The sequence below is a fragment of the Primulina huaijiensis genome, chromosome 13, assembly GCF_012295235.1.
Source record: "Primulina huaijiensis isolate GDHJ02 chromosome 13, ASM1229523v2, whole genome shotgun sequence".
NCBI classification, from domain to species: Eukaryota; Viridiplantae; Streptophyta; class Magnoliopsida; order Lamiales; family Gesneriaceae; genus Primulina; species Primulina huaijiensis.
In genome coordinates this window covers 15,445,068-15,470,452 of record NC_133318.1, presented here as the reverse complement: position 1 = coordinate 15,470,452, position 25,385 = coordinate 15,445,068, and the positions used below count along the sequence as shown (strand labels likewise).

At 34.8% G+C, this 25,385-nt stretch overlaps 3 protein-coding genes across 10 annotated transcripts in view; 1 reads left to right on the top strand and 2 right to left on the bottom strand.

Annotated features, from left to right (window-relative positions):
* The window catches only part of LOC140991430 (autophagy-related protein 18b), a 27,369-nt gene extending 17,307 nt beyond the window's left edge, over positions 1-10,062 (bottom strand). For all 3 annotated transcript variants that reach the window (XR_012177909.1, XM_073461379.1, XM_073461380.1), the window contains exons 1-4: positions 9,914-10,062; positions 9,764-9,837; positions 2,103-2,176; positions 1,892-2,001 (exon numbers count right to left, since the gene is read on the bottom strand). Coding sequence is in view for 2 of the 3 variants with exons in the window: in XM_073461379.1 (XP_073317480.1) it covers positions 1,892-2,001; positions 2,103-2,176; positions 9,764-9,837; positions 9,914-9,978 (323 nt within the window). In the remaining variant the exon portion in view is untranslated. The remainder of the gene's footprint in view (positions 1-1,891; positions 2,002-2,102; positions 2,177-9,763; positions 9,838-9,913) is intronic.
* Positions 10,063-10,962: 900 nt separating this feature from the next.
* Positions 10,963-15,679, bottom strand: LOC140990846 (transmembrane 9 superfamily member 12-like). Of its 2 annotated transcripts, none has more exons than XM_073460669.1 (2): positions 15,551-15,679; positions 10,963-13,269 (listed from the first exon to the last, which is right to left on the bottom strand). In XM_073460669.1, the coding sequence occupies exon 2, from the start codon at positions 13,186-13,188 to the stop codon at positions 11,212-11,214; it is 1,977 nt and encodes a 658-aa protein (XP_073316770.1). In that variant the 5' UTR covers positions 13,189-13,269; positions 15,551-15,679; the 3' UTR covers positions 10,963-11,211. The 2 variants fall into 2 exon arrangements, with proteins under 2 accessions (XP_073316770.1, XP_073316771.1); XM_073460670.1 differs by having other exon boundaries at positions 10,963-13,293; positions 15,551-15,671.
* Positions 15,680-21,125: 5,446 nt separating this feature from the next.
* LOC140991107 (uncharacterized) lies at positions 21,126-23,814 on the top strand. 5 transcript variants are annotated; one of them, XM_073461044.1, is made up of 5 exons: positions 21,126-21,295; positions 22,218-22,270; positions 22,357-22,885; positions 22,994-23,219; positions 23,308-23,814. In XM_073461044.1, exons 3-5 carry the CDS (start codon positions 22,361-22,363, stop codon positions 23,742-23,744), a joined length of 1,188 nt encoding a protein of 395 aa, XP_073317145.1. In that variant the 5' UTR covers positions 21,126-21,295; positions 22,218-22,270; positions 22,357-22,360; the 3' UTR covers positions 23,745-23,814. The 5 variants fall into 5 exon arrangements, with proteins under 5 accessions (XP_073317145.1, XP_073317142.1, XP_073317144.1 ...); XM_073461041.1 differs by having other exon boundaries at positions 21,127-21,295; positions 22,170-22,270; XM_073461043.1 differs by having other exon boundaries at positions 21,127-21,295; positions 22,218-22,885.
* Positions 23,815-25,385: the final 1,571 nt, after the last annotated feature.

Here is a 25,385-nt window from a genome sequence, read left to right as displayed (position 1 = left end):
TATATATCTTTTAAAGAAAAACGAGTAGTGGACGTTTCAATTATGTTGGATAGGTTCTCTCCAGATATTATAAAAATAAGGGAAATTAGGAAAATTAATGACTGAAAAAAGACTCATAAAAAGATCTGATAGAAAAAGACCCTGAAGAGTCCTCAAGTCAGACCCTAAAATCCGCCCTACCCAACTCCAAATGAACAATATATAAAACCCCTAACAAATTACTCAACTCATCAATTTCAACATCATTCAAAGCCTTTCTGAATCACAGATCCCGAGCATAGGTAGAATTAACTGGAAGGTCCACCTCACTAATGAAACTACTAAAAGGTTTGTTATGACTCAAGGTGATTTGGAAAAGAGATGAAAAAAGATCTTTGAACCACGAAACCCCACACCAAGTATCCTCCCAAACACGAATGATATTCTCCTCTTTAAACACCGCCCTAACTAAAAGATGAAAAGCCGGATAAGATCGATAGATAAATTTCCTGGGATTTCTAAAAGTCATATTCCTTGCCAACCCACATCCCAACCATTATCTTGCAATCCATAAATGCTCTTAAAAACTTTTTCCCACAAAGGTTTCCTCTCCGCAGAACATCTCCACCACCATTTCCCTAAAGAGCCTTATTCCTCAAACAAATATTCCCCATTTCCAAACCCCCCTATCTTTTAGTTTGCAAACTTGATCACAAGCAACCAAATGGCAATGCACCTCCCCATCGGCTCCATCCCAGAAAAAATCCCTCATAATCTTTTTCATACCATTTGTCACACCTAATGGTACTTTAAATGGAGACTGAAATACGTTGACATCGCACTTAACACTGCCTCTATCAATGTTAATCGGACCCCCTTGATAAAAAAGTTTTTTTTCCAGCTTGCTAGTTTATTTGACATCTTAGATACCACAGGTTCCCAAAAGTCATAATTCCTAGGATTACCTCCCAACAGTACCCCCAGATATTTAATTAGTCACTCCTCATTTTTATACCCAATCTCTGAAGCCAACCCTTCCATTTCCATTTCCGAACAATTTAATCCCAACAAAACACTTTTATTTTACCCCTTGGCCTTCCATTAATAAATATCGAAAAAGAGATATTCGATATGCAACCTTTTACCCACTTTCTCCATCTATCACCAAAACCTTTCTTTTGTAGCACGAAATTCGAAAATCTCCAATCCACATTATCATACGCTTTTTTCTGAATCAACTTTGAACACCCACCCTCTTCTTCTTTCGTCTACACTCCTCAACTATTTCATCAGCTATAAGACAACAATCTAGAATCCATCTCCCTTCTATAAATGCACATCGATTTTCCGCTATCGTTACGCTCAAGAATTTCTTCAACCTATTCGTTGGGGAAGCAAGTTAACAAGCAAGCTACAGTCGGTACACCAAAATAATAAACCACCTAGTTGAGTAAAACCATCTCTCTGTCCACACCATATCCCAGTCTTAACTCTTGACATCTATTTCATAGCTGAATCACCTTATTTCCATGGCGTCATCAAACCACTTTTCCTTAAAAATATCAGGCATTCGATACTATTTCTACCATTGGCGAACAGTGAAACTCAACTTGTTATGAGTGTTACTATGGGCAATCTCCTAAATCTATAAATCTCGGGGAATCAAAGTTAACAAGAAAGCAATAGTTTGTACATAAAAAAAAGAGAAATTACCAAGCTTATTAAAACCATGGAATATTATGAATAATATAAGTAGCTCTTCAACACAGTTGCAAAGTTCATTCTATTCATCTCCAATGAAAATAAGAAGACCAAAATTTGCCTGAGTTCATCCCACTACTCAGCAGCTTATCAACATTAGAGACCTCTCATCCCTAAAATATGTAAAGGCAGAAAATATGAGGACGCTTACCTTTTCCTGCTAACACGAACAGCTAAAATGGAAGTCAAGAAATTTAATTCTCGGAGAGCAGTTCCAGAAACAGTATTGAACAAACATAATCTTCTTGGTGATAAAGATGGCTGGTGGAAGAAGATGAAATACGAGAACTAATTAGGTATTGTGATTAAGGGTGAAAGGCCAACAAAATCTCAAAATAAATTCAAGTAAAATGAGAGAAAACCTGTTCACCAGCACCGACAATGGCAAGAAGACTTGATCTGTATAGCATTTCAACAATAACAAATGCCCCAATAACTACAAGAAGAAACTGGATTTCATTAATTGGCCTCCACAAAAAAATTCATTCGGAATTCATTAGATTGAGGATCACAAGTAGATTCATACAATCGAAGAGGCAGAGTCTTTCACAGAATATCAACTCATTTTGTTCCTAGAATTCATTGATTCATTCATCCCTCATTTCCTTGGTTTTTGTGAATAACTGCTCTCGCGACTAATATTAATTTACTCACCTAAGGATCATAACACTTCATAGTTCACTGGACAGCAGAAAAACTTACATAATATCAGTCAAGCACTAGAATAAGACCATCGTTTTAAATTCATATCGAATAGAGGCAAAGTCCTCATTGTTATCAATTTCAAGTACAAATAAGTTATTATGAAACTTTTTCGTGTAGGTTATTTCATTTGCTACAGCGAAGTGTTATTTTTAAGTTCTGTATTTCCCTTCGTCGTATATTACACCTTTTAAAATGGACATGGTTGTCAGAACCTGTCCATCTGATAAAAGTAGAACAAAAATACTGAACAGAATAAAACTTAAATCAACTAGAATCCCCAAGCATGGTTTGTAACTATCGGAAAATTAATGAGTTAGGTGGTTGGTGGCTAAATTAATTAGTGCAGCGGATGTTTCGGTTGATTGGTGGCAATCATGCTTATAGGAAGAATTCGCATCTATAAACAGATGTGTTTTCGGTAATTCGAACAACCCGTTATATTCTATAATATTTGTGATGTGTTTGTTCTGCTGTAGTAAGAGAATGCGTATTCTCTTTGGAAACATAGTGAGTGGTGGTATAAATCATAAATCTCGGTGTCCAACTTTATAATTTATTCATATTTGTATCTCAAGATAAGGCACTGGGACCAACAAATGGTATCAGAGCCTTGATTTAAAATTTCTTAAAATTATGAGTATGGTCTGAGGTTGCAACCTTGACTGATCTTTCACATCAAGAAAGATTTTTTTATTAAAACGGGATTATTTTGTCCAATCTTTTAAATTGTTGTAGACATAATGGCAGACAGGTACGAGATAGTAAAGTTCAATGAGAGCAATTTTATGTTGTGGAAAATAAAGATACAAGCAGTTTTAAGAAAGGAGAATTGTTTGGCGGCTATTGGAGATAGACCGAGGAAAATGACAGAAGATGGAAAATAAAATGAGATGAATGATAATGATGTTGGCAATTTATACTTGGCCATACCAAACGAAGTACTATCAAGTATTTCTAAGATAAAGACGGCAAAATATATCTGGAATAGTGAATTCTCTAACATCTAACAAAAATGTACAAGGTCAAGTAACTACACAACAAGATTTTCCTTAAGAGAATGCTGGTTTTTTGGTTTTGGTAGCTAAGATGAAGATGATCCTTCTTTTTCACTTGACAACGAAACATTATTTATTTAAAGTATATTAGGGTTCTATCCAACCAGACTATTTCATTCATTGCCCTGTTGGACCAGACTTTTATTCTTTCGGATGGCGGAATCCTCATCGATGACCGACCATATCAACACACTAAATACTCTGTTTGTCCAACTCACATCTATGAGACATAAAATAGAGAAAAATGAACGTGCAAATCTTTTACTTCAAATTCTATCAGATTCATATGATCAATTTATCATCAACTAAACCAACAATATTCTTATGGGTTCTATAAAATTCGACAATGTCTTAACTGCAATTCTCGAAGAAGAAAGCCGGCGCCAGAATAAAGAAGATAGATTGGTAACTTCGAAGCATGAAGAGGCTTTACCGATGATAAGAGGAAGATTTATGGACTGTAACTCCAGTGGGAGCCAAAGACGAGGTAGATCAAAGTCGAGAAGTAAGAAGAAAAATAATTACTGTTTTAAATGTAGAAGTAAAGAGCACTTCAAAAAAGAATGTACAAGTATCGAGAAAATGATTTGTTCAGTTTGAACCAGTCTTGGGAGAATCTGTATTCATGGGAAATGATCATGCTTTGGAAATCCCCGAGGTTGGTATCATCAAAATAAAAATGTTTGATTGCATTATTCGCACCATACAAGAGATACGACATGTGAAGGGGCTGACGAAGAATCTTTTGTCCTTGGGGCAGTTGATGATATTGAGTGCAAAACCCGTATCGAGAACGGGATCATGAAAATTGTGAAAGGGTTACGAAGGGGAAAATATTGCTGCAAATTTGTATGTACTTTTGGGGAAAACACGCAAAGAGGCGGAATTAGCTGTTACATCAATTAGTGTAGGAGAAGAATTAACAGTGTTATAGCATAGAAAGCTTGAACATATGTCAGAACAAAGGTGGAAAATTCTCTAAAAAACGGAAGCTGCTACCGGAACACACAAAAGTGTCTTACTTTTTTGTGAGCATTGTATTACAAGTAAACAACACAGATGAAAGTTTGACACTTTTACTACCAAAAGCAAAAGCATATTGGATCTGATTCATTCGGATGTTTGGCAAGCACCCTTTGTATCCTTAGGAGGAGCGAGTTACTTTATCTCGTTCATTAATGATTTCTCTAGGAGATTTTGGGTGTATCCAATCAAAAAAAATCAGCTGTTTTCCAATTTTCAAAGATTTCAAAGCGCGGGTTGAACTTGATTTTGAAAAGAAAATCAAGTGTTTGAGGACTAACGATGGATGAAAATATACCAGTGATCAATTTAATGCACTTTGCCAACATGAGGGCATCAAAAGACGGTTCACAAAGGCTTATACATCTCAACGAAATGGATTGGCGGAACGGATGAACATGACCTTGCTGGACAGAACAAGAGCCATGTTGAGGATTGCGGGTCTAGCTAATTCATTTTGGGCAGTATCATCAATCATTCTTTTTTAGTGGCGATTGATTTGAAGACTCCGATGGAGACGTGGACTGGGAAGACGGCTAATTACTCTCATTTACATACATTTGGAAGTTCTGTGTACGTTCTGTACAATGACCAAGAAAGATCGAAGTTGAATTCAAAATCCAGAAAGTATATCTTTTTGGGTTATGCTGATGGAGTAAAAGGGTTTCGCTTGTGGGATCCTATTGTCCACAAGTTTGTCATCAGTACAGATGTTATCTTTGAACAAAATAAAATAAAGGGAGACTAAGGCACACTGAATTTAGAAAGAACTATAATTCAAGTGGAAAATAAGACAGATGAATATCAAATTTCTTGAGAAGTAGAAATGGAACACGAGGAACAAGAACATGTCGAGTCTGAGGTTTCCAAAGTGAGGCAATCAACTCGAGACAGAAGAGTATCAGGTTAGCTTTTAGATTATATCACTGAAAGCAATATTGCATGCTGTCTATTAACAGAGGATGGTGAGCCATCGAATTTCCATGAAATTATTTGAAGCTTGAATGTATCCCTGTGGATGATAGCAATTCAAGAAGAATTGGAGGTATTAGACAGGAATAATACTTGGGATCTTGTTACACTACCACGAGAAAGAAAAGTCATTGGTAACAAATAGGTCTATAAGATCAAGTGTGATGACAATAACCAAGTGGAGTGGTATCGTGTTAGATTAATCGTAAAAGGCTATGCTCAGAAAGAATTCATTTACTTCAATGAGATATTTTCTCCTGTGGTGCGGCTTACAACAGTCAGAGTAGTATTGACATTGTGTGCGGTGTTTGGCCTACATCTAGAACAGCCAGATGTGAAAACAACAGTCAAAGATAACTTGGTTTGCAGGTTGAACAAATCTTCGTATGGTCTCAAACAGATGTCTAGGTGTTGGTACAAGAGATTTGATTCTCATTTTTTTTTTATACGAAACTACTTTTCATTATAATAATAGTGTGGATTACAAAGGATAGTAATCCTAAGAACTAAATTACAAATATTGCAATAAAAACAGAGATCTTAAATCAACAACAAACATAATTCCAATCCCTAATCACATCCGCAATAAGTAAATGTTTGAACTCCGGTAACATTGTTGTCCATGTCGCGACCCTGAGTCTGATCTTTGCCCATACTTCGTCCAGAGACTCTGCCGAATCCGCAAACAATCTATTGTTCCTTTCCAACCACAGAGTCCAAAAGATGCAGTGCACCGTCAAGAGCCAGAATCTGTTATTCCTTCTTCCGTCTGCCATAGTCATGTCCATGATAAACAAGTCCCGAGCCTTTCTTGGAAATGTCCAATCGATACAAAGTTCTTGCAGAACTCTTGTCCAAATTGCACGTGAAAAAGAACAGTGCACCAGAATATGGTCTTGGTTCTCTTCATGTCTCCGGCATAGATTACACCATTGCGGTCTTAATGCGCAATCAGGCCATCTTTTCTGCAACATGTCGCTAGTAGGTAGTTTCCCCAACGCCACTATCCACGAGAAGACTTGGACCTTGTACGGGATCGGTATTTTCGATATATTTTCGTGGTATGGAAATGAAGGGAAAGCTGTAACCGGGAAAAAAGAAGCATAGAAAGACCGAACAGAAAAAAACCCCGACGGATCCCCCAACCACACTCTAAAATCAGTCGTACCATTCTCCAACCTAACCGTGTCTAAAATCCCCAATAGTTCAGCAAATTCCTCTAATTCTACCTCATTTAAGGCTCTCCTGAAACGCAATTCCCACTGGAAAATATTATTGTTCACTCCCAAATCATTTACCTCTAAAAAACTTGTGATTGGTTTATTAACGGTTGAAGAGATTAGAAAAAGAGATGGATAACGATCTTTGAACGACAAACCACCACCCCCCCAGATATATTCCCAAAAACGTATCAAGTTCCCCCCTTTTAAAACCGCACTAATCAATAATTCAAAAGTCGAGTACGATCGAGAAAAACTTCCAGGGGCTTTTGAAGGTAGAGTTCCTCGCCAACCCCACATCCCAACCATTATCCTGAAGACCATAGATACTCTTGATAACTCTTTTCCACAATGAATCTTTTTCCACCGAAAATCTCCACCACTTCTTTCCAAGAAGTGCCCTGTTCGTCAAGCATATATTCCCCAACCCTAGTCCGCCCCTATCCTTTGGCTTACAAACTTGTTGCCACCCAACGACATGGCAATGTGTCTCCCCATCCGCTCCGTCCCACAAAAAATCCCTCGTCAATTTTTCCATTTTTTTCGCCATTCCAATTGGCACTCTGAAAAGTGACATATAGTAAGTCGGCATCGCTTCTAAGGCAGCCTTAATCAAAGTGAGACGACCACCTCTTGAGAGGAAAGACTTCTTCCAACTTGCTAGTTTCTTAGACATTTTTGATAATACGGGCTCCCAAAATTCGGCAGACTTGGGGTCACCTCCCAAAGGTGCCCCAAGGTACTTTATCGGCCAATTCTCTCTTTCGCATCCAATTACTCGTGCCATATCCACGATTTCCTCTTCCAAGACATTTAATCCCAAGACAAAGCTTTTTTCCAAATTGATTTTCAGTCCTGATTTAACAGTGAAGTTATTGAGAATCTCCAAAAGTGCTAAAAGATGCCTATCCGACTGGACAAAAAACGTGTCATCTGCGAATTGGTTATGAGATATTTCGATTTTTTCTCTCCCCACCACCCATCCTCTTACCTCATTCACTGTCTTTGCCTTGTCAACCAACCGACCCAAACAATCAATCACAAGGTTAAAGAGAAAAGGGGATAGTGGATCCCCTTGACGAATGCCTCTCTCCCCCTGGAATTTTCCCTGCGGTCTACCGTTGATGAATATCGAAAAAGAAACATTCGAGACACAACCTTCAATCCACGACCTCCATCTTGTCCCAAAACCTTTCATTTGCATCACATAATCAAGAAATCTCCAATCAACGTTGTCGTAGGCTTTTTCCAAATCAACCTTAAAAACCCAACCTTTCTTTTTTTTCCTCCGATGTTCTTCAACTATCTCATTCGCTATCAGACAACAATCCAAAATTTGTCTTCCCTTAATAAAAGCGCACTGACTCTCTGAAATTGTCTTTCCCAAAACATTCTTCAATCTATTTGCCAAAATCTTATACAGACTCGTTGTCAAGCTGATTGGGCGGAAATCTTTAACTTTGGTCGCATCTTGTTTCTTTGGGATAAGGCATATATAGGTTTCAGTAGTAATGGCATTAACAATGCCACCATTAAAAAATTCAGCAAACACTTTAACTAAATCCGCTTTTACCGTATCCCAGTTCATCTGAAAGAAGTCCATTGTAAATCCATCCGGCCCTGGTGCTTTGTTCCCATCACAATAAAAAACAGCCCTCTTAATCTCATCTTCAGAAAATTCAATCTCCAACTCCTCTGCTTCATTCGTGTCTAATGGACACCATTCCAATCCATCGAAACCCCCACCACCCCCGTCAGATTTCCGGTATAGTTTTTTGAAGAAGTTGACAATGCTTTCCTCGTAATCACTGACCCATCTTCCAACTCTACCTTTTCTATTATTGATCTGTTTCTATGATTGTTGAGTAAAGCGTGGAAGAATCTTGAATTTTGGTCACCTTCCCTTATCCATTTCACTTTTGCTTTTTTACTATCCATTTGAAATTTTCTAAACGACAACACTTCAAGTTCCGTCCTCCTTTCCTTTCTTTCCTCGTGAAGACTTTCTGACCACGATCCCTCAGCCTCCAAACCATCCAACTGATTTATTCGATTAACCAACTCTGTGTACCTAACACCCACATCTCCGAAGACCTCCTTATTCCATTTAGAAACCTCGGCCTTCATCCCCTTGAGTTTCGACATGAACTTAAAACCTTCCCATCCCCGTGAAACCCCATTATTCCACCAAGACCTCACCAATTCTTTGAGCTTATGATGAGACAGCCAAGTGTTTTCAAATCTGAAAGGAGCAAGACCCCACCTTAACTTAACTTATATATATTTCAACAGGTTTGGAAATGTTTCAGTTGATTGGTGGCAATCATGCTCATTGGAAGAATTTGCATCTATAAATAGATGCGTTCTTCGGTAATTCGATCATCATGTTCTCAAATCTTTCTCCTTCAACTCATAGTATTTGAGTGTGTTATTTTATAATATTTGTGACATGTTTGTTCTGATGTATTAAAAGAGTGCACATTATCTTTGGAAACATAGCAAATGGTTGTACATCATAAAATATTATAATGAAATTTTTTTTATCTTGCTCGTGGTATTTACCTGGATAATTTTTAGAGATTTTCCAATTAAATCTCGTTTTCAATTTTATACTTTATTTTCATATGTGTATCTCAAGATAACGCACTTGAGACCAACATTAACATTAACTTGTAATCATTATGAGATATTTAAAAGATCGCTTAAAACCAGAAGATATTATGAGTTTGGCACAGGAGACATAAATTGTCAATTTTCTACACTGAGATGGCAACCCTTCGACATCAACTGCCTACAGTCTCAATAGCCTTCTAAATTGGAAGAGATCAAACAGAATTAAAACAAAAAATTTCCTTAGCGCATGGCCCAGCTACAGAGATTCTACAAACACAATTCCACAAAAAGCTATCATTTTTCTTAAAAATTAATCGTGATAACACTGCACTATATTAAATCGCCTAAAAAATACTTTTGCAACCGGTACATTAATTCCAAGATATAACAAATACCTCGATATTAATGATAAATTCAGACTTAATTTACGCATACCTTGTTCATAAAGAAGCTTTCCAGTAGTGCAGTCAAAAATTTTGAACCCATCTCTCGTTCCAATTGCAAAGCAACTGCGCCATATTTCTATTCGATTCAAGCTTCGTAATCATTATAATAAAAGAAAAAATAATGGGTTACTGAAATGACCTGTTATCTTGATTGAATGAAGCGCAGATAATAGGGTGGTAAGAAGATTGAGTCGCCATTCGCATGTGTAATTGAAGGAAGGAACTTTTCTCATCTCACTGCTCTTTCTTCTCCAGGCGAACTAAACCTTTTTAGTCTTAGAAGCAAAGTCTTATCAATAACAAATATGTAATTAAATGGAGTTAATTGATTATTTATTTAGTATTTATATTATATTATTTTTAAAATTACAAAATATTCCATATATTTTAATAAAAATATTATAAAAAATTATATATCATTTATAACGATTATATCTTAATAAAATAATTTTAAATTTTTATCTATATTTTTAAAATTTTAAATTATCGTATCACTTATAATATAAAAAAATGATACAAATTCATCTTTAAAATTTTTAATTTAATAAACTACCTACATTTTTGACAAAATAAATATATATATATATATATATATAATCATTTTCACTTTTTATAGGGATAATAAGATATATAATTTAAATTTAGTATTTTTTATCTGTAAATATTATGTGAGAAGGTATGTCGATCCGACCCATATTTAGAATAAAAATTAATATTTTTGACATAAAAAATAATTATTTTCATAAATAGAATACTGTTTCACAAAATTGACATATGATATTAAAGTGTTATGTTCTATTTTTAATCAAGGATTTAAGATTAACCCCGCATTGAATAGAAATGTTTGACAAATTTGACAATGTGAATTATCAAAAAAAATTAAAAAAAAAGTACACATAAGTACATAACCCAAACAATTTCTCTATGCTTAACATAAGTTTCAAGCCACAAATCATACGGAAACAAATTTTAAAACAATTTCTCGTCTACCACCATAGCCAAGAAGGCATTTTTTAAAAGAGTAATTTACTGTTTCAATTTGCTCCTTCACATGTGCAATCAGCCTTGAAGGAGGAAATCAATATTTTAAAAAAATTAACAAGTACAACAAACTAAAATTAAATATTATTTTAATAATTTAAACGAATGCTCTAAACTATAAGAAAAATTATCCACGAAATGAGCCGATGAACTCAAAATAAACTTTTATGTAATGATAGCGGTACAATTACAAACGAATCCAGCACATAATTTTCGAAAGCATGCAACTACAGTAAGTGGAAAAGACTCTATAATTAGACAACAAAATGACACAAGATAACGAGTAACAAATTAACGTATCAGACTTCTGTAACAAGTAAAAAGCCTAATTATTCTTGATACGTTGCCGACGGAGATTTTTCATATCCCAAAAACACAAGTTGATTATTTTGTTCTTCAATCGATCTTCACTGATGAAAAAAGGTAATGTACAAAGTAGAACGACGTAAGGAGACCAATTGTGCCGGTCGCAAGCATGATTGCAATAGCCATTATCAAAGAGTAGCCAAGATAAAGTGTAGCAGAAACTGGCCCACTCAAGCTCTGGAGATCAAAGACCAGATACTTAATCGAGTACAAGAACACATAGAGAGAAACTGAACCCGAGGCATAGAATGCCTTCCACCACCATGTCCAGTCCTCAACACACAGATGCATATAAGTTAGAACCACCGAAACTTCTGCACAGACAATGACTAACAAGAGGAGGACGATGAGAAGGAAGCCAAAGACATAATAAAATCTTCCGAGCCAAATGCTGGAAATTATGAAGAAAAGTTCGATAAAGAGGGTCCCGAAAGGAAGGGTGCCTGCTCCAAGAACCAGAAGCCATGAGGGATATTTACGTTCAGGTATTTCTCTAGGGATTTGATTAGTCCGGACAGGGTATTGAATAGGCTCGGCTCGAATGCCTAAGAGTCCTCCCAAGAGAGTAAGTGGCACCGATATACAAAACCAAAGTGACAACAGTATGAAATATAAAGAAATGGGGATAGCACCAGTGCTATTACTACCCCAAAGGATGAAATTCAAGATAGTTAGTATAATAAAAACGATTCCTGGAAAAAAGCATGAAATTAACCAAGAAACTGATCTCCATCCTTCAGATGTTCCTTTCAGAGTCCTCCACATACGAACACCAACATATCCAGCGACAATTCCAAGGAAAAGATAAAGCAATATCATTCCAGTCAATAGCATACCTCTTGAAGCTGGTGACATAAAACCAAGAGCTGCAAAAACAATAGTGACGGCTGCCATCCCAGTAATTTGAACTCCATCTCCAATCATTACACAAAGTAATTTTGAATAATTTGGTTCTCTGAAGACATCACCAACGACAAGCTTCCAACCAGAAAGCTCCTCATTCATCTGAGCCTGAGCTTCTTTGTCCAATTCTTCATACCTTGTCAAATCCCTTCTCACTGTTCTCAGAAAGATTACAAATACAATTCCTGCTAAGAAGAAAATCACCATCAACGAATTCAGAATTGAAAACCAGTGAACTCGGGAACCTTCCATCTTCAAATAAGCATCCCACCGAGATGGCCACCTGGTGTTGCTCTTTACAAACTGAACCTCATATGTGAATGACACTTTCTCTTGCTCCCTTATGATTTGGGACTTGTCTAGCTCCCGTGGGCAACTTACAGATGCTATGTTCTCATACATTTTTTTAGGCATTTTCTCAGGATCATATTTTATGCTGCAATAGACAACTTCAAAACCAACAATCTCGTAACCAGACACCTTCTTTTTATCAGCTTCTGAAATGACACCCATACTTTCTTCTCCAGTACCAATTATCTCCACACCAGCTCCTTCATACTCGTGAATGAAAATAGTAAATTTGAGATGGTTGATTAAATAATCATCGTTACTGTCTTGAGGACTGTATCCAACTGGGAAGCCAGTCCATGGAATTTTTATTCCATTCTGGATGGTATATCTTAAAGCAGGTAAATTATCCAGATTCATGTTCACCTGATAGAGATCCCGAGATCTCTGTTTCAAAAGCTTTACCTCATGCTCATTCAATGGAAGAGTGGTGCAGAGGTACACTGATTCATTGACATTCATCCGAAAACGGTATGGAGAGTTGTCGATTTGATCTCCCATCAGCAATTCTCCAAGGTTTTCAGCACTTTTCTTGATTCCCCCTTGCGGTTGGCAATAAGGAAGACTGTAATAGCTAAAAGGAAGCTCGGTTTCAATGGATGTCAATGAATTCACTTTGGCGTAAATTTCATCTCCTGTTGAATATGTATGCATATAGCTACCAGGTAGATAAAAACCATAACATGCTTCCAATGAGAGAACCAAGTACGCCAAAGCAGCGAGTGATTTCCTTCTCGTAATCAAACGCAGCGCCATTGGTCAATATAAGAACAACAAATAAAATGTCCTCAAACCAGCTAGCTCTGAGTTATGTTTGTGGCATATCAAGAACCAATTCTGAAAACATAATTGGCAAAAAACCTGCATTAGTTTTTAACAGAAGTTCAATATACAATGTGTATATTAGTACTCAAGGGCCTTTTCACCCACAACTGCTAAAAAACATGACTTAAGTGATCTTTCTTGACATCAAACAAAATATGGCTAAAATTAAGGGATCAATTACTGAAATCCAGGCCATATAAACCAAAATAGTTTGTTAAGCTAGATTAACTACAATTATTTGCAGATAGTTGCCATTCAATAACTGTTTCAATTCACTTCAAGAGGTCAATTGACCTGTTCATGATATACAGAATTAGAAGAAAAATTCAAACAACGAACAGCTACCTTAAAGTGAAATTTCTGGACATCATACCAAAGATATTACGGTATTTTATCCTCTTGTCTTGAATCACTTTTACAAACTGTTCTAAAAGCGCGAAAAAATGCGAAACATGAGGAAAAACTTTGCTTCAGGCAAAAGCGTGGAAAAGCGATCAATATAAGGTTGACCACATTATGCACAAAAAGTGTGATTAAGCATGAGCTTTTTAGGGAAAAAATTAAATTAAACTTTTTATAAAATTTTAAGTTAACTTGTGTTATTTTTTTATAAAAGTTAACTATTAAATTTTAAATATTTGATAATATAAAATTTTTTAACAAAAAAACCCTAAAGACACTAGAATTTTCTTTATTGGTTTTTTTTATAGGAAACACTTTTTATTAATTTTTAAATAGTGATTACAATTAGCGGATAAGAAATCCGCTCCAAGTAAAGTAGGAAAAACCAAACTACAACACCATAATCATGACAATACAAATTTCCAATCCCTAGTTAGATCTGAGATACGAAAATGCTGATATTCCGGCTGTATCGTCGACCAACTCGCAACCATGAATTTTATTTTATGGTTACTCTTGGTAGTAAAAAAATTACTAAAATCTATATATTTATTCTTAAATTTTGTATGTTTGTGTTCTTCAACATATTGATTGACTTGATTTAATTAAAGTTGTAGTAAAAACTAAAACTAATTTTCACGCTTAATATCGTACTAAACCCGTTAAATCTTGATCTTGCAGCTTCGCACGTTTCACGCTTTTTATTGATTTTACATACCTAAAAGTAACCTTATGTCTTTGAACACTCACCATAATCTCATGGCATTCTATCATTTTTTCCTAACTCCAGAATTATCATGTCTTTCTTTAATACTCTATCGGCCTAGGCCCACAATGTCGCAGCCCATGCAAAAGTCCATTGTACACCCTTACAAGACCATTCATATTGCCCCATATTCTAATATGCCACGGGGGTATTAGTATTACAATCACCTCCTGTTACATGCACATTGTCAACATCACACTCCACAATCTGGGATCTCCTCCAGTACACAATTAGCTGGAATCTCTATGTCAATCGCACCCTGGGGCCGATTCTAATACAATTAAATAATGCCCTGGCCCACACGATCAGGGCCAGCACAAAGAGAATATGCACAAGAGGTTACACCAGTAATTACTTTGAATACGTTCTCGCCCTGTGAAAATTATTAACCCAAGTTATAAAGCTACATAATCTCATTCATATTGTCTCAATATTTATGAGATGAGATATTACACGCTACCTACATCTCTCCTTCATCGTCCTTAAATCTACAAATGACCGGTAGAGCTGTTCTTTATGGCATGAAGAAAAATTGCTTTTTTAAAATCGTTTTATCAATCCTGGACCTATGATTGATTACTCTCTCTCCCAAATTTTGACCTTCCAATTCCTCTGCAGTTACAATTTCCAATTCCCTGATTTTTATCCATGATACAATTCCTCCATCCTTCATACATTTGCTTTCTCAGACATTTAGTTAAGAGTTTAGTCAACCAACATATCTTAAGGAGTTGAGGTCTGAGCCTCTACAAATATTGTATCTTCAACACCCTTTTGAAACACCTAAACTTGCATCTGTGAACCCGCAGCAACAAACATAAGCCAAAATTATCATGACACGCGTCAGGAATTAATTTGATTTACACAATCACTATCAAAAGACGCACGCTTCATTCTTATTCTGAAATCAAATTAATCAACCACTCAATGTCAAAAAGAACCATAACTACCAGCCATGACATTAATCTACCATAACTATAGAGAAGATCTCAACTTCGGATCAAGGGTTTCAACGTATATACAGAATAGTGAAGGAATCTCATTTGAACACCTAAAATTGCCCAAATAACGATCAAATAGAAGCAACAGTGACATATAAACAGTAATTTGTAGAGCTAAACATACCAACGGAGGATCTGAGGTCCAATTTGGGGTTAGGTCTCGAGAAAAACGAGAAGTGATATCGATTGTGTGAAAAATTGCAGTGAATGTGTGTACCTGCGATATCAAGACTCTAGGGTAGGAAAGGATGCGAGGTAAGTTTTAATTTTATATATTTCGTTTTCATTATATACATGATAATATATACATAAAATTTCAAAATACAGATAAACATATGATTGAGTTTTAAAATATAAATAAAGATATTACTGAAATACTTTTTTTAAAAATATTTTAGTAAAAAAATAGCAATACATTTATATAATGAATGTATAATTAAAATTTTATTAGAATTCTATCAAATTAATTAAAAATTATTAATTTATTTTGCGTTTTTATACAGCTGAATAATTATTAAAATATGATAATTTTTGTAATTTTCAAATCAATGATTTTTCATATTTTTTTTATTAAGACTGACATAGTCATCTAAAAATATAGATAAAGATATTATTAAATTTTGTAGGATCGGTTAAGTGTTCAGAAGGAGATTGAATAAACACTTAAACACAATATGTAAGTTTCTTCGGTTAGTTTAGATGAGTTGACAACTAAACTGATTATTCTTGAATGTCTATATCAGTTTGCTAACATATAAGTGTGGATAAAGTTAGACTAACAGATTTGAACAAATCACATAATGAATGGGAAGGGTAAGCTGAAGTGTAAAGATGACAGATATGTTTCTAGATGTTCGGAGAACTGAAGATCATATGTCACCCTTCTTCCTTTAGGAATGTTCACACTAGAAGACTTTGGATGATACAAGTAGTTTGCAAGATCCCGATTCAGTTTGGTCTTAAACACTGTCAAACTGAAACTCTTAGTATCTCAACTGATTAATAGACAATATACAAACTGATATGCACGTGTAATACACGATGATACTAACTTAGCATTAAATGGTCCTTAAATGATCATATAAAATTCTTTTAAAAGTGTGATGAACTTATTCGGTTTCGCTCAGGTATATCAAGGATTTTGAAAACTTAATATATTTGCTACTTTAAATATGACGATAAAGGAGACTTCAAGAAAGAGTGTACAAGTGTCGAGAGGGTTCTCAAGGAATCCAACCTTTCATTACAGGACTCAATACATTGAAGTCCAATTTCAATTTGTGAGAGAAGTAGTAGAGGAATGAAGTGTGGATATGCACAAAATTGAAAGGATGTATAGAAATGTGTATGAATCTTGCCTAAATCTCCAAATGAGAGAAATGCTGGAAAATTAATGTGAAAGATGGCAGACACAACATTTATTGTGGTAGGCCCATTTGTCAAAATTGTGCGGCAAAGTTGACGAAGAAGAGGGCATGGTTTCATGTTGTTTCACACTGACAATGAACTCTATAAATAAATATCTCTCCCCTCATTTCTTAGAATCTCGTTCTCAATTCTCTATTATCTTATTTTATAGAATTTGAGTGATTCAGTTTTATAATATTTGTGAGGTGTTTGTTCTCGTGTAATAAGATCAGTTTGTGTTATGTTTTGAAACACAATGAGATATTGTAACCCACAATATTATAGTGGAAATATTTCCATTTTTTCCCTAGCTTTTACCCTAATAATAATTAGGGGTTTTTTTTTTTTTTTACATAAATCTCATTATCCAATTTTATTCTTTATTTTTCATATTTATATATCAAAATGTTGCACCTAAGACTAAGAGATGTATGCGTGTGTGCATGTATACCTATATATGTGTTGTGGGCGTGAGTGGTGTGATGGCATGGAAGTGAAGGAATAGGGTGATATGCACACGGGACTGCAGGACTCGCAACCAAGATGCCCATGTGCATATGTGTAGGTTTTGCACACAATGCAAGCGATCGGTGGTGCAGACCCAATTCCGAGCCTCGTGGCACGATGCGTCGTAAATTCGCATTTGTTATCGATGAACCAAAGTTTTACAAGAAGGACTGTCGCACAAATTTTAGAAAAAAAATAGAGAAAGAGAGGAGAAGAACAACATTCGGGAAGAAGAAATTTTTGGAAAATTGTTTGTTGGTGAAAAGTGTCATTGATGGTATGAGAAACCTATAAATACTAGCGATTGAGCTCCCTAAGCACACACCTCATAAGAATAAAATACACTATCTACGGAGAGAGTTGAAGTGCTTAGAAGGCTTCAATCGAAGGAAAACAGAAAACATGCAAATTATTCGATGGCCGAAGGTAATACTCGATCTCCTTCCGCATATTGTTTATCATGTTCATAGTTGTGTAGAAACATGATTTTGTTAAAAAAAAAAACTCTAAATTTGGTATCAGAGTCATGATAAGTCTGTCTTGAAAATATTTGTTTTCATTTTCTGAAAATTAGATATCATGAAATTTTTAAAAAAATTTATTTATGGAAGTTTTACGTAAGAAACTTAAAGTTTGAAGGTCGGACTTAACAATATTAAGAAACTTGTCTTAGAATTTTGTTCTCGGTTACACTTGAAGTTTTTCCCTTGAAGTCTTGATTATTAAATAAAGTTTTTGAATTCGGAAATGAAATGAGAAAATTTTTGAGAGCAAAACATTCGAAAGGAGAAGTTGCAAAAGAATGCTTTAAAGATGAAATGAAAAGTTATGCATTGAAAACAGCATTCCAGATGATGATGGTATTTATGAAAAATGAGATCAATCTAATCGACTCTGCGTAATGTTCATAATTAACAAAATCTCAGCTGGCATGCGTGGTTCCGTCGATCAGCATAATAATGTCAAAGAATTACCGAATGAACAGTTTCAGTCTTCAGATAAGGCACTTGCCAACACCTTAATTATAAAATTCTCTTCATTAAGGCTCACAAGTATGAGAGGTGTGCGAGATGACATCATGAAAATACGGGACATAGCGGTTCGACTCAAAACACTTGGAGTAGAAATGTCTGAAACTTTTCTTGTGTACTACATTTTATGTACTCTTCCACAACAATATGAACAATTCAAAATTTCCTACAACACACATAAAAATAAGTGGTCAATAAATGAATTAATGACCATGTGTGTTCAAGAGGAAGGAAGGTTGTTAATGGAAACGAGTGATATGTTTTTATGACTACACAAAGAAAGTATAAAAAGCAAGCCAAAGTCAAGAAAAAAAAAAAGAAAGGAATAATTTCACTCCAACCTGACTTCAAGAAACCCGACTTCAAGAAAGAATCCAATTTCTTCTGTAAAAAGACGAGACACATGAAGAATGATGTCATTAAATTTAAGGATTGGCTTGAAAAGAAAGATATTCCTATTTCATTTGTCTGTTATGAATCTAATATGATTGATATGATTTATAACAGATGGTAAATTGATTCTGATTCTACAATCCATGTTACAAATACTTTGCAGGATATGCAAAGCCTAAGGAAACCTCTAGCAAATGAGTAGAACATCTATTCAGGAAACAAGATGTCTTCGCATGTGGAGGCTACTGGGACTTGCTGTCTTATATTGGATAATGATTTTATTTTAAAATTAGAAAAGAAAATTTATGTTCCTAGTTTTTCTAGGAATTTAATTTCAGTTTCAAATCTTGTACCCTTTGGTTATGTTATTCCTTTCAGTTTTTGGATAAATCAATAAATTTATTTTATAAATCAAACATTGTTGGAAATGGTATAATGATTGATGATCTTTTCTCTATTTCTTCACAAAATGATAACACCACTATGCATGTTCAAAGAGGTATTAAAAGATGTGTATAAATGAAGATTCCTCTATATTGTGGTACAGGAGATTGAGACACATCTCCATAGAGAGGATTAAAAGATTAGTGAATGATGAAGTACTTATTACTTTAGATTTTACTGATTTTGAAACTTGTGTGGACTGCATAAAGGGAAATTAGACCAATAAGTCTTAAAAGGGTGCCAAGAAGAGTACGTAAATATTAGAAATCACATATTCAGATATTTTTTGTCCATATATGGACATGCAATGTCTGAAATACTTCATCTTCTTCATTGATGATTACTCACGATACGTGTATATCTACATGCTTTATAACAAAAACGAAGCACTTGAAGCCTTTAATGTTTTTAAGGCTGAAGTGGAGAAGCAATGTGAAAAAAAAATTAAGATCGTGAGAACCGATAGAGGTGGAGAATATTACGTTAGATACTCATACACTGTGAAACGTCTGCTTATTCGTTTTCTTAAAATGTGCTAGAAAATTTTTTTTTAAAACCTTACATAACATCGGCCGAACCATGCACATTTGCATAAAAATATTTTAGAACCATTTTAAAAATAAAACAACCAACTATATATTTGAGAAATACAGCCCATACTATAATCTCTCAAAAATCTCTCAAATCATAAATATAAGTCATAAAATATCTTTAACAAAATCTTAAAAATCATAAATCATAACTAGTGCAGAAAACTAGCGTCGATCCTGTGCACCTTCAGTCCAGCAAAGTCAACCATCAAGACCTCCATTAACATATTCATAATCAATAGCATCTGCATCAATCACACCTCATGAGTCTAAAGACTCAACACGTCATATCCTTGATAACAAGTAATACATAATACAGATCACATGCAACAGTGAAAAATACTTGTACTTAAAATATCGTTTTTATGAAGATGCATAAACTTTAACCATAAACGTTTTCAAATATATTTTCATGATGCATAAACTGTAACCATAAACGTTTTTAAAAATATTTTCATGATGCATAAACTTTAAAGGAAAACATTTTCATAATGATGCATCATCTTTAAACATAAACATTTTCATAATCTTTATCATAAACTTTTGCATAAACGTTTTCATATCATCATAAACATATTCATATTCATATCATCATCAACATATACGTATTCATATTATCATCAACATATACATATTCTTTTTTCTTTTCGTTGAATTCAGATCGTTAATTGTGACTTTCGTGTTCATCTACGTCTACGTCTACGTCTACGGGTTGGGCGATGGATCCATCTACATGTAACCACAGTACTGGGCGGCGGGAACACCAGCAACACTCTCACCGGTCAACTGGGCCTTGGCCTTACGTATTAACATATTGTCGTATACATATACATATCCGTATCCAAGGAAACACGATCGTTGGGCTCCCACTGGGACCATAACCCTCACGAAATTTCCAACATATCATCGTATTAGTCACAATTGCTTCACTTCCTTCAACGTTTCATATTATCATCACTTTATAAAATTCATGCATTTAATATCCTTTTTTTTTCAAAAATAAGCATGCAATATATCTTTTAACGTTATCGTTTCCTCATAAAAATCCATAAATATTTTTAAAAAAACCTTTCAACATATAAAAATCCATAAATAAATAAACATTTCAACATCATAAACATTTAAAATATGCATTTAAATCTCAAACATTTAAAATAAACATTTTACGTTTTGTTTGGTGTAAGTGATAAGTATGGGATAGATTATTAAACATATGTTTGTCTCATTTTTTATGGCTCAATTAATCATGAAGCCCGTATGCAACAAACCCAATTTGGTGGAAAAAACATCCCTTTGATTTGGGCTGATTAACAATCCACTTCCTAAAAATATAACGCAAATTACCAATTTACCCACTGGAAAGCATCGACAAGAGAGATCTAGAATTTTAGATCTGCTCTCGCGATTAGGCGTGTTACGGCTCAGGTTGAAAAGGCTTGGGAAACTGCGGCTCTGGTTTTAGGAAATCAAAAGATTCTTTGGTTGGGAATTGCGGTGGTAAGCGTTTGATTTTTTGCTGATTAATTTTTGAAATTTCATTTTTTTTGGTGTATAGGTCTGGTTATTCAGATCCCAACCGAATCTAATATAAACACCAATTGCAATTGCTCAATTAATACCTAAACCTAATTAGATAAAACTATCGGTTTTTAGGTACAAAAGTTCTATCCAAATATTCCGATTGAGTCTCTGATTTTTAGGACTATCCGGTGCTGCAATTTGTGGTTTGTATGTTATTCCCTAGATTTCAAACTTAATTATAATACCAATAAATCAGTGACTAGAAGCTACTTGGAAAAAAATTGTTAGAATTTGAATTGGGGCCTCAACCAAAATAATTGTCCAGCTTACATAAATTTCGGTGAAAAGAACAATGGGATTGCAGTTGGGCCTGCTGTAATTAAGTATCAGTTGATCATGAGCTGTGGTGTTGATGTTTGAGCTTCTTTAATTGCATTTTAATGGCTCTTTGTTGCTAATTATCAGTATAGATCTTCTCTCTAGCTAGATTTCTTTTCTCTTTTTTTCTGTATTTATTATTTGTCTAAATGACTTTTGTTAAAGATCCTAATATTAGATAAATGTAGGATTGTTCATGTATGAACCTATTAAATGAGAAGATATATACATAAGGTCGTGTTGCCTATGGAAATATTTGATTTGAAATGCTGAAATGCATTTGGAGATGGATTTGAACTATGATTAACAAGTGATTACTTGAGAGAAGGAAACGTGTTTGGGCTGATAATTTTATGTTAAGAATTATTGCATATGTTTTTGGATATTAAGTTGCCTTTATTGTGTTCAGACAGTATGAAAAGACAAGAGAAACATTCACATTTGATACATTTACGGTGAATTATTCATGCAGTATGGTTTTAGCCAAAATTGACTTATTTGATCATTGATGTTTTTAAAGAGAAGCAACAGAAGAACGCTGAAGCTAGCACAATCCTAAGCTTCTACAAGAAGGTATTTCATTGAAGTTTCACTTTCAATTTTGTAGTATGGTTAGCCAAAATCGATTTATTTGATCATAATTTTTCTTAGAATCTCAGAAATATGGACAATAAACGTCGACAAATTCTACTTTTAGTGTTGCTGCACCAAATAATGTTTCGGTCTTTCGTGATGTTATGTCTTTTAACACTACAATACAAGAAGTTAGTCGCCAAACGACGACGTTTGGAGAGTAGAGCACCAACCTCATACAATATGACACGAAGAATTAATGCGCAAATGAGCCACTTGTATCGCATTATTGAAATAGGAGATGTTCAATGTGTGGTCAATTTGAGGATGAATCGAAATGCCTTTGCACACTTGTGTTATTTGCTAACTACTGTTGGAGGACTGGTAGAATCTAGATATGTTCGGATTCAGGAGAAAGTTGCAATGTTTTTGTCTATCTTGGCCCACCATAAGAAAAACCGAATTACTGGTCACGATTTCATGCGTAGTGGCCACACAATCAGCATTCATTTCCATGAAGTTTTGCGATCAGTTCTTAAGTTGCATCCTATACTACTTGCTAAGCCTATTCCCGTCGACGACAATTGCACTAATGAAACTTGGAAATGGTTTAAGGTAATGTACAAATACTTGTTAATATTTGTTAACACTTGTTCTTTTTTTATTTTGCACATACCATTATTCAATGACATGTATCATTACTGTGTATGATAAATTTTACAGGGTTGTCTTGGTGCGTTGGAAGGTACATATGTTAGCGTGCATGTTCCTACCTCGGAGAAACCAAAATACAGAACTAGAAAAGGTACTATTTCGGTAAATGTATTGGGAGTTTGCAACCGTGATATGAACTTCATTTATGCACTTACTGGGTGGGAGGGATCCGCGGCAGATGCTAGAGTTATCCGCGATGCAGTGACTCGTGATGGTGGTCTAAAAATTCAGAGAGGTCATATGAACATTTACATATTTATGTTGTTTCAATATATTATAAAATCAATTTATGTTGCTTACTTACCATGTAATCATAACGACAGGGTGTTATTACTTGTGTGACAATGGATATGCAAATTTGGAGGGATTTTTGACTCCTTACAGAAGAGTACGATATCATAGGGATGCTTGGAGAAATCGTTCAACTGGCCCACAAAATTACAAAGAGCTTTTCAATTGGAGACATGCCCTAGCTCGTAATGTGATTGAAAGAGCATTCGGTTTGCTAAAAAAGAGATGGGCTATCCTTCGAAGTCCATCGTTTTACCCTTTGGAAGTGCAGAATAAAATCATATTGGCTTGCATTTTGTTACACAACTTCATCCGATCTCAAATGCCTAACGATCCTATTGAGGAAGTTGAAGAGGAGACAGATAGCCTGATCCATGAAAATGAAGATGATTTCATTGAAAGTTTTGAATCATATGAAATGTGGGATATATGGAGAGATAACTTAGCAATGTCCATGTATCACAACTAGTAGACATTATTACAGTAGTTGTGATTCAGTTTTAAACACTATTTCATTTCCGAAACATGTATTAACCACTTACATTGGTATTACGTCTTTTCGATTTAGATACATTAATGCATATTATGTTGCAATGAATGTTATATATCCAAGTTGTGTTATTATATTGTGTTAGTTGTATTTATCATATAATATTGCATATTGTTTACTAATTAAATTAGCATAATTTATTTTTATATTTTTCAGGAATATAATCTATGGAGTCTAGGGCAAGCTCCGCAAATTCTGGTGACAAAGGCAAGAAAACATAGAAGACTCGACGTACTTGGAGTACACATGAGGAAGAAGTTCTTATTCAAGCATTGAAAGACGCTATCAACTGTGGATGGAAAAGTGAAAATGGATTTAAATGTGGGTACTTAACATTTTTAGAACATGCGATGAAGAAAATGTTCCCAGATACTGACTTACGTGGCAATCCACATATTAATTCAAAAATCCATGTTTGGAAGAAAACACATGGTTCTTTGGTGACAATCTTAAGCAAAAGTGGGNTGTAAAGTTTTATTTTAACTTGCTGAATGGATTATATCAAATGATTCATGTAAATATACCTCAAATGACTTGGCGATAGCCATGGAAAGTGGGAGATTTGTGCTTAGAATAAATTCATTGAATCCCTTAATTTGACCTTTGGAGATTTTGTGCAGCTACCGTGGGTCTAAAACATAGGTAAGACCAAATTATGCAAGTTTTTTTTAGATGAAAGCAACTGCACTTTCGAAAATGACCCTTTATCATGGAAATAGTCACTTGACCAATTATTCCCTTCAACATTTCTGGAGTGATTCGCTCTAAAAAAATGATTCTGCTTAGTTTTTTTTTTCCATTCTTTTTCTTCTTTATCCTTGTTCTTTATCTAGTTGGTTTTTATAAACAATAATGTCTCCTCAAATTTTTCTTAATTTTTTACAGGTAGACAGTAGTGTACGTTTCTTGCGGCACAGGAAATGATCGTATTACCATGATTGGTGTGAAATTTTTGGAAATGATCGAGCAACTGGTGAACATGCAGAGGACTTTGCAAATTTTGTTAAAGATGTCCCTAATATGAATTACGAAATATCTAATGACATCGAGGTTGGGCTTGAGGACATATTTCGTGTTGTTGAAGGAGCTGGTGATTCTATTTCTGGGACACAAATCCCCTCATCCGAGAAAACTGCAAGCAACAAGTCAAAATCAAAAAAACGTAAAAAGTTAAATGAAGAAGAAGATAGCATCGTTGCAGCCATCAACAATGTTGCAGAAGTGACCAAGAGTTCTATAGCAGACCTTGTTAAACAACTAGCAACTGATGAGAAGATGGAAAATGCAATGGACAAAGCGTTAGACGCATTAGAAGTGATTCAAGAGCTAAGCGCAGAGGAAAAATTTATTGTTGCAGAGTTGTTGGTTGATAACCCGAGAAAATTGGCCCTTTTCTTGCGTCATGGTCATGAAGGTAGGCTAAGCTTAGTCAAAAGGCTCCTCAAATCAAGTTAAAAATTTGGATTCCTAGATCTAACTTCTCTTTGGCTAAGCTGAGAACATATGTTATTTGATATCTAAATTTTATCAACTAGTTGATATATAAATTGAATTGAAATT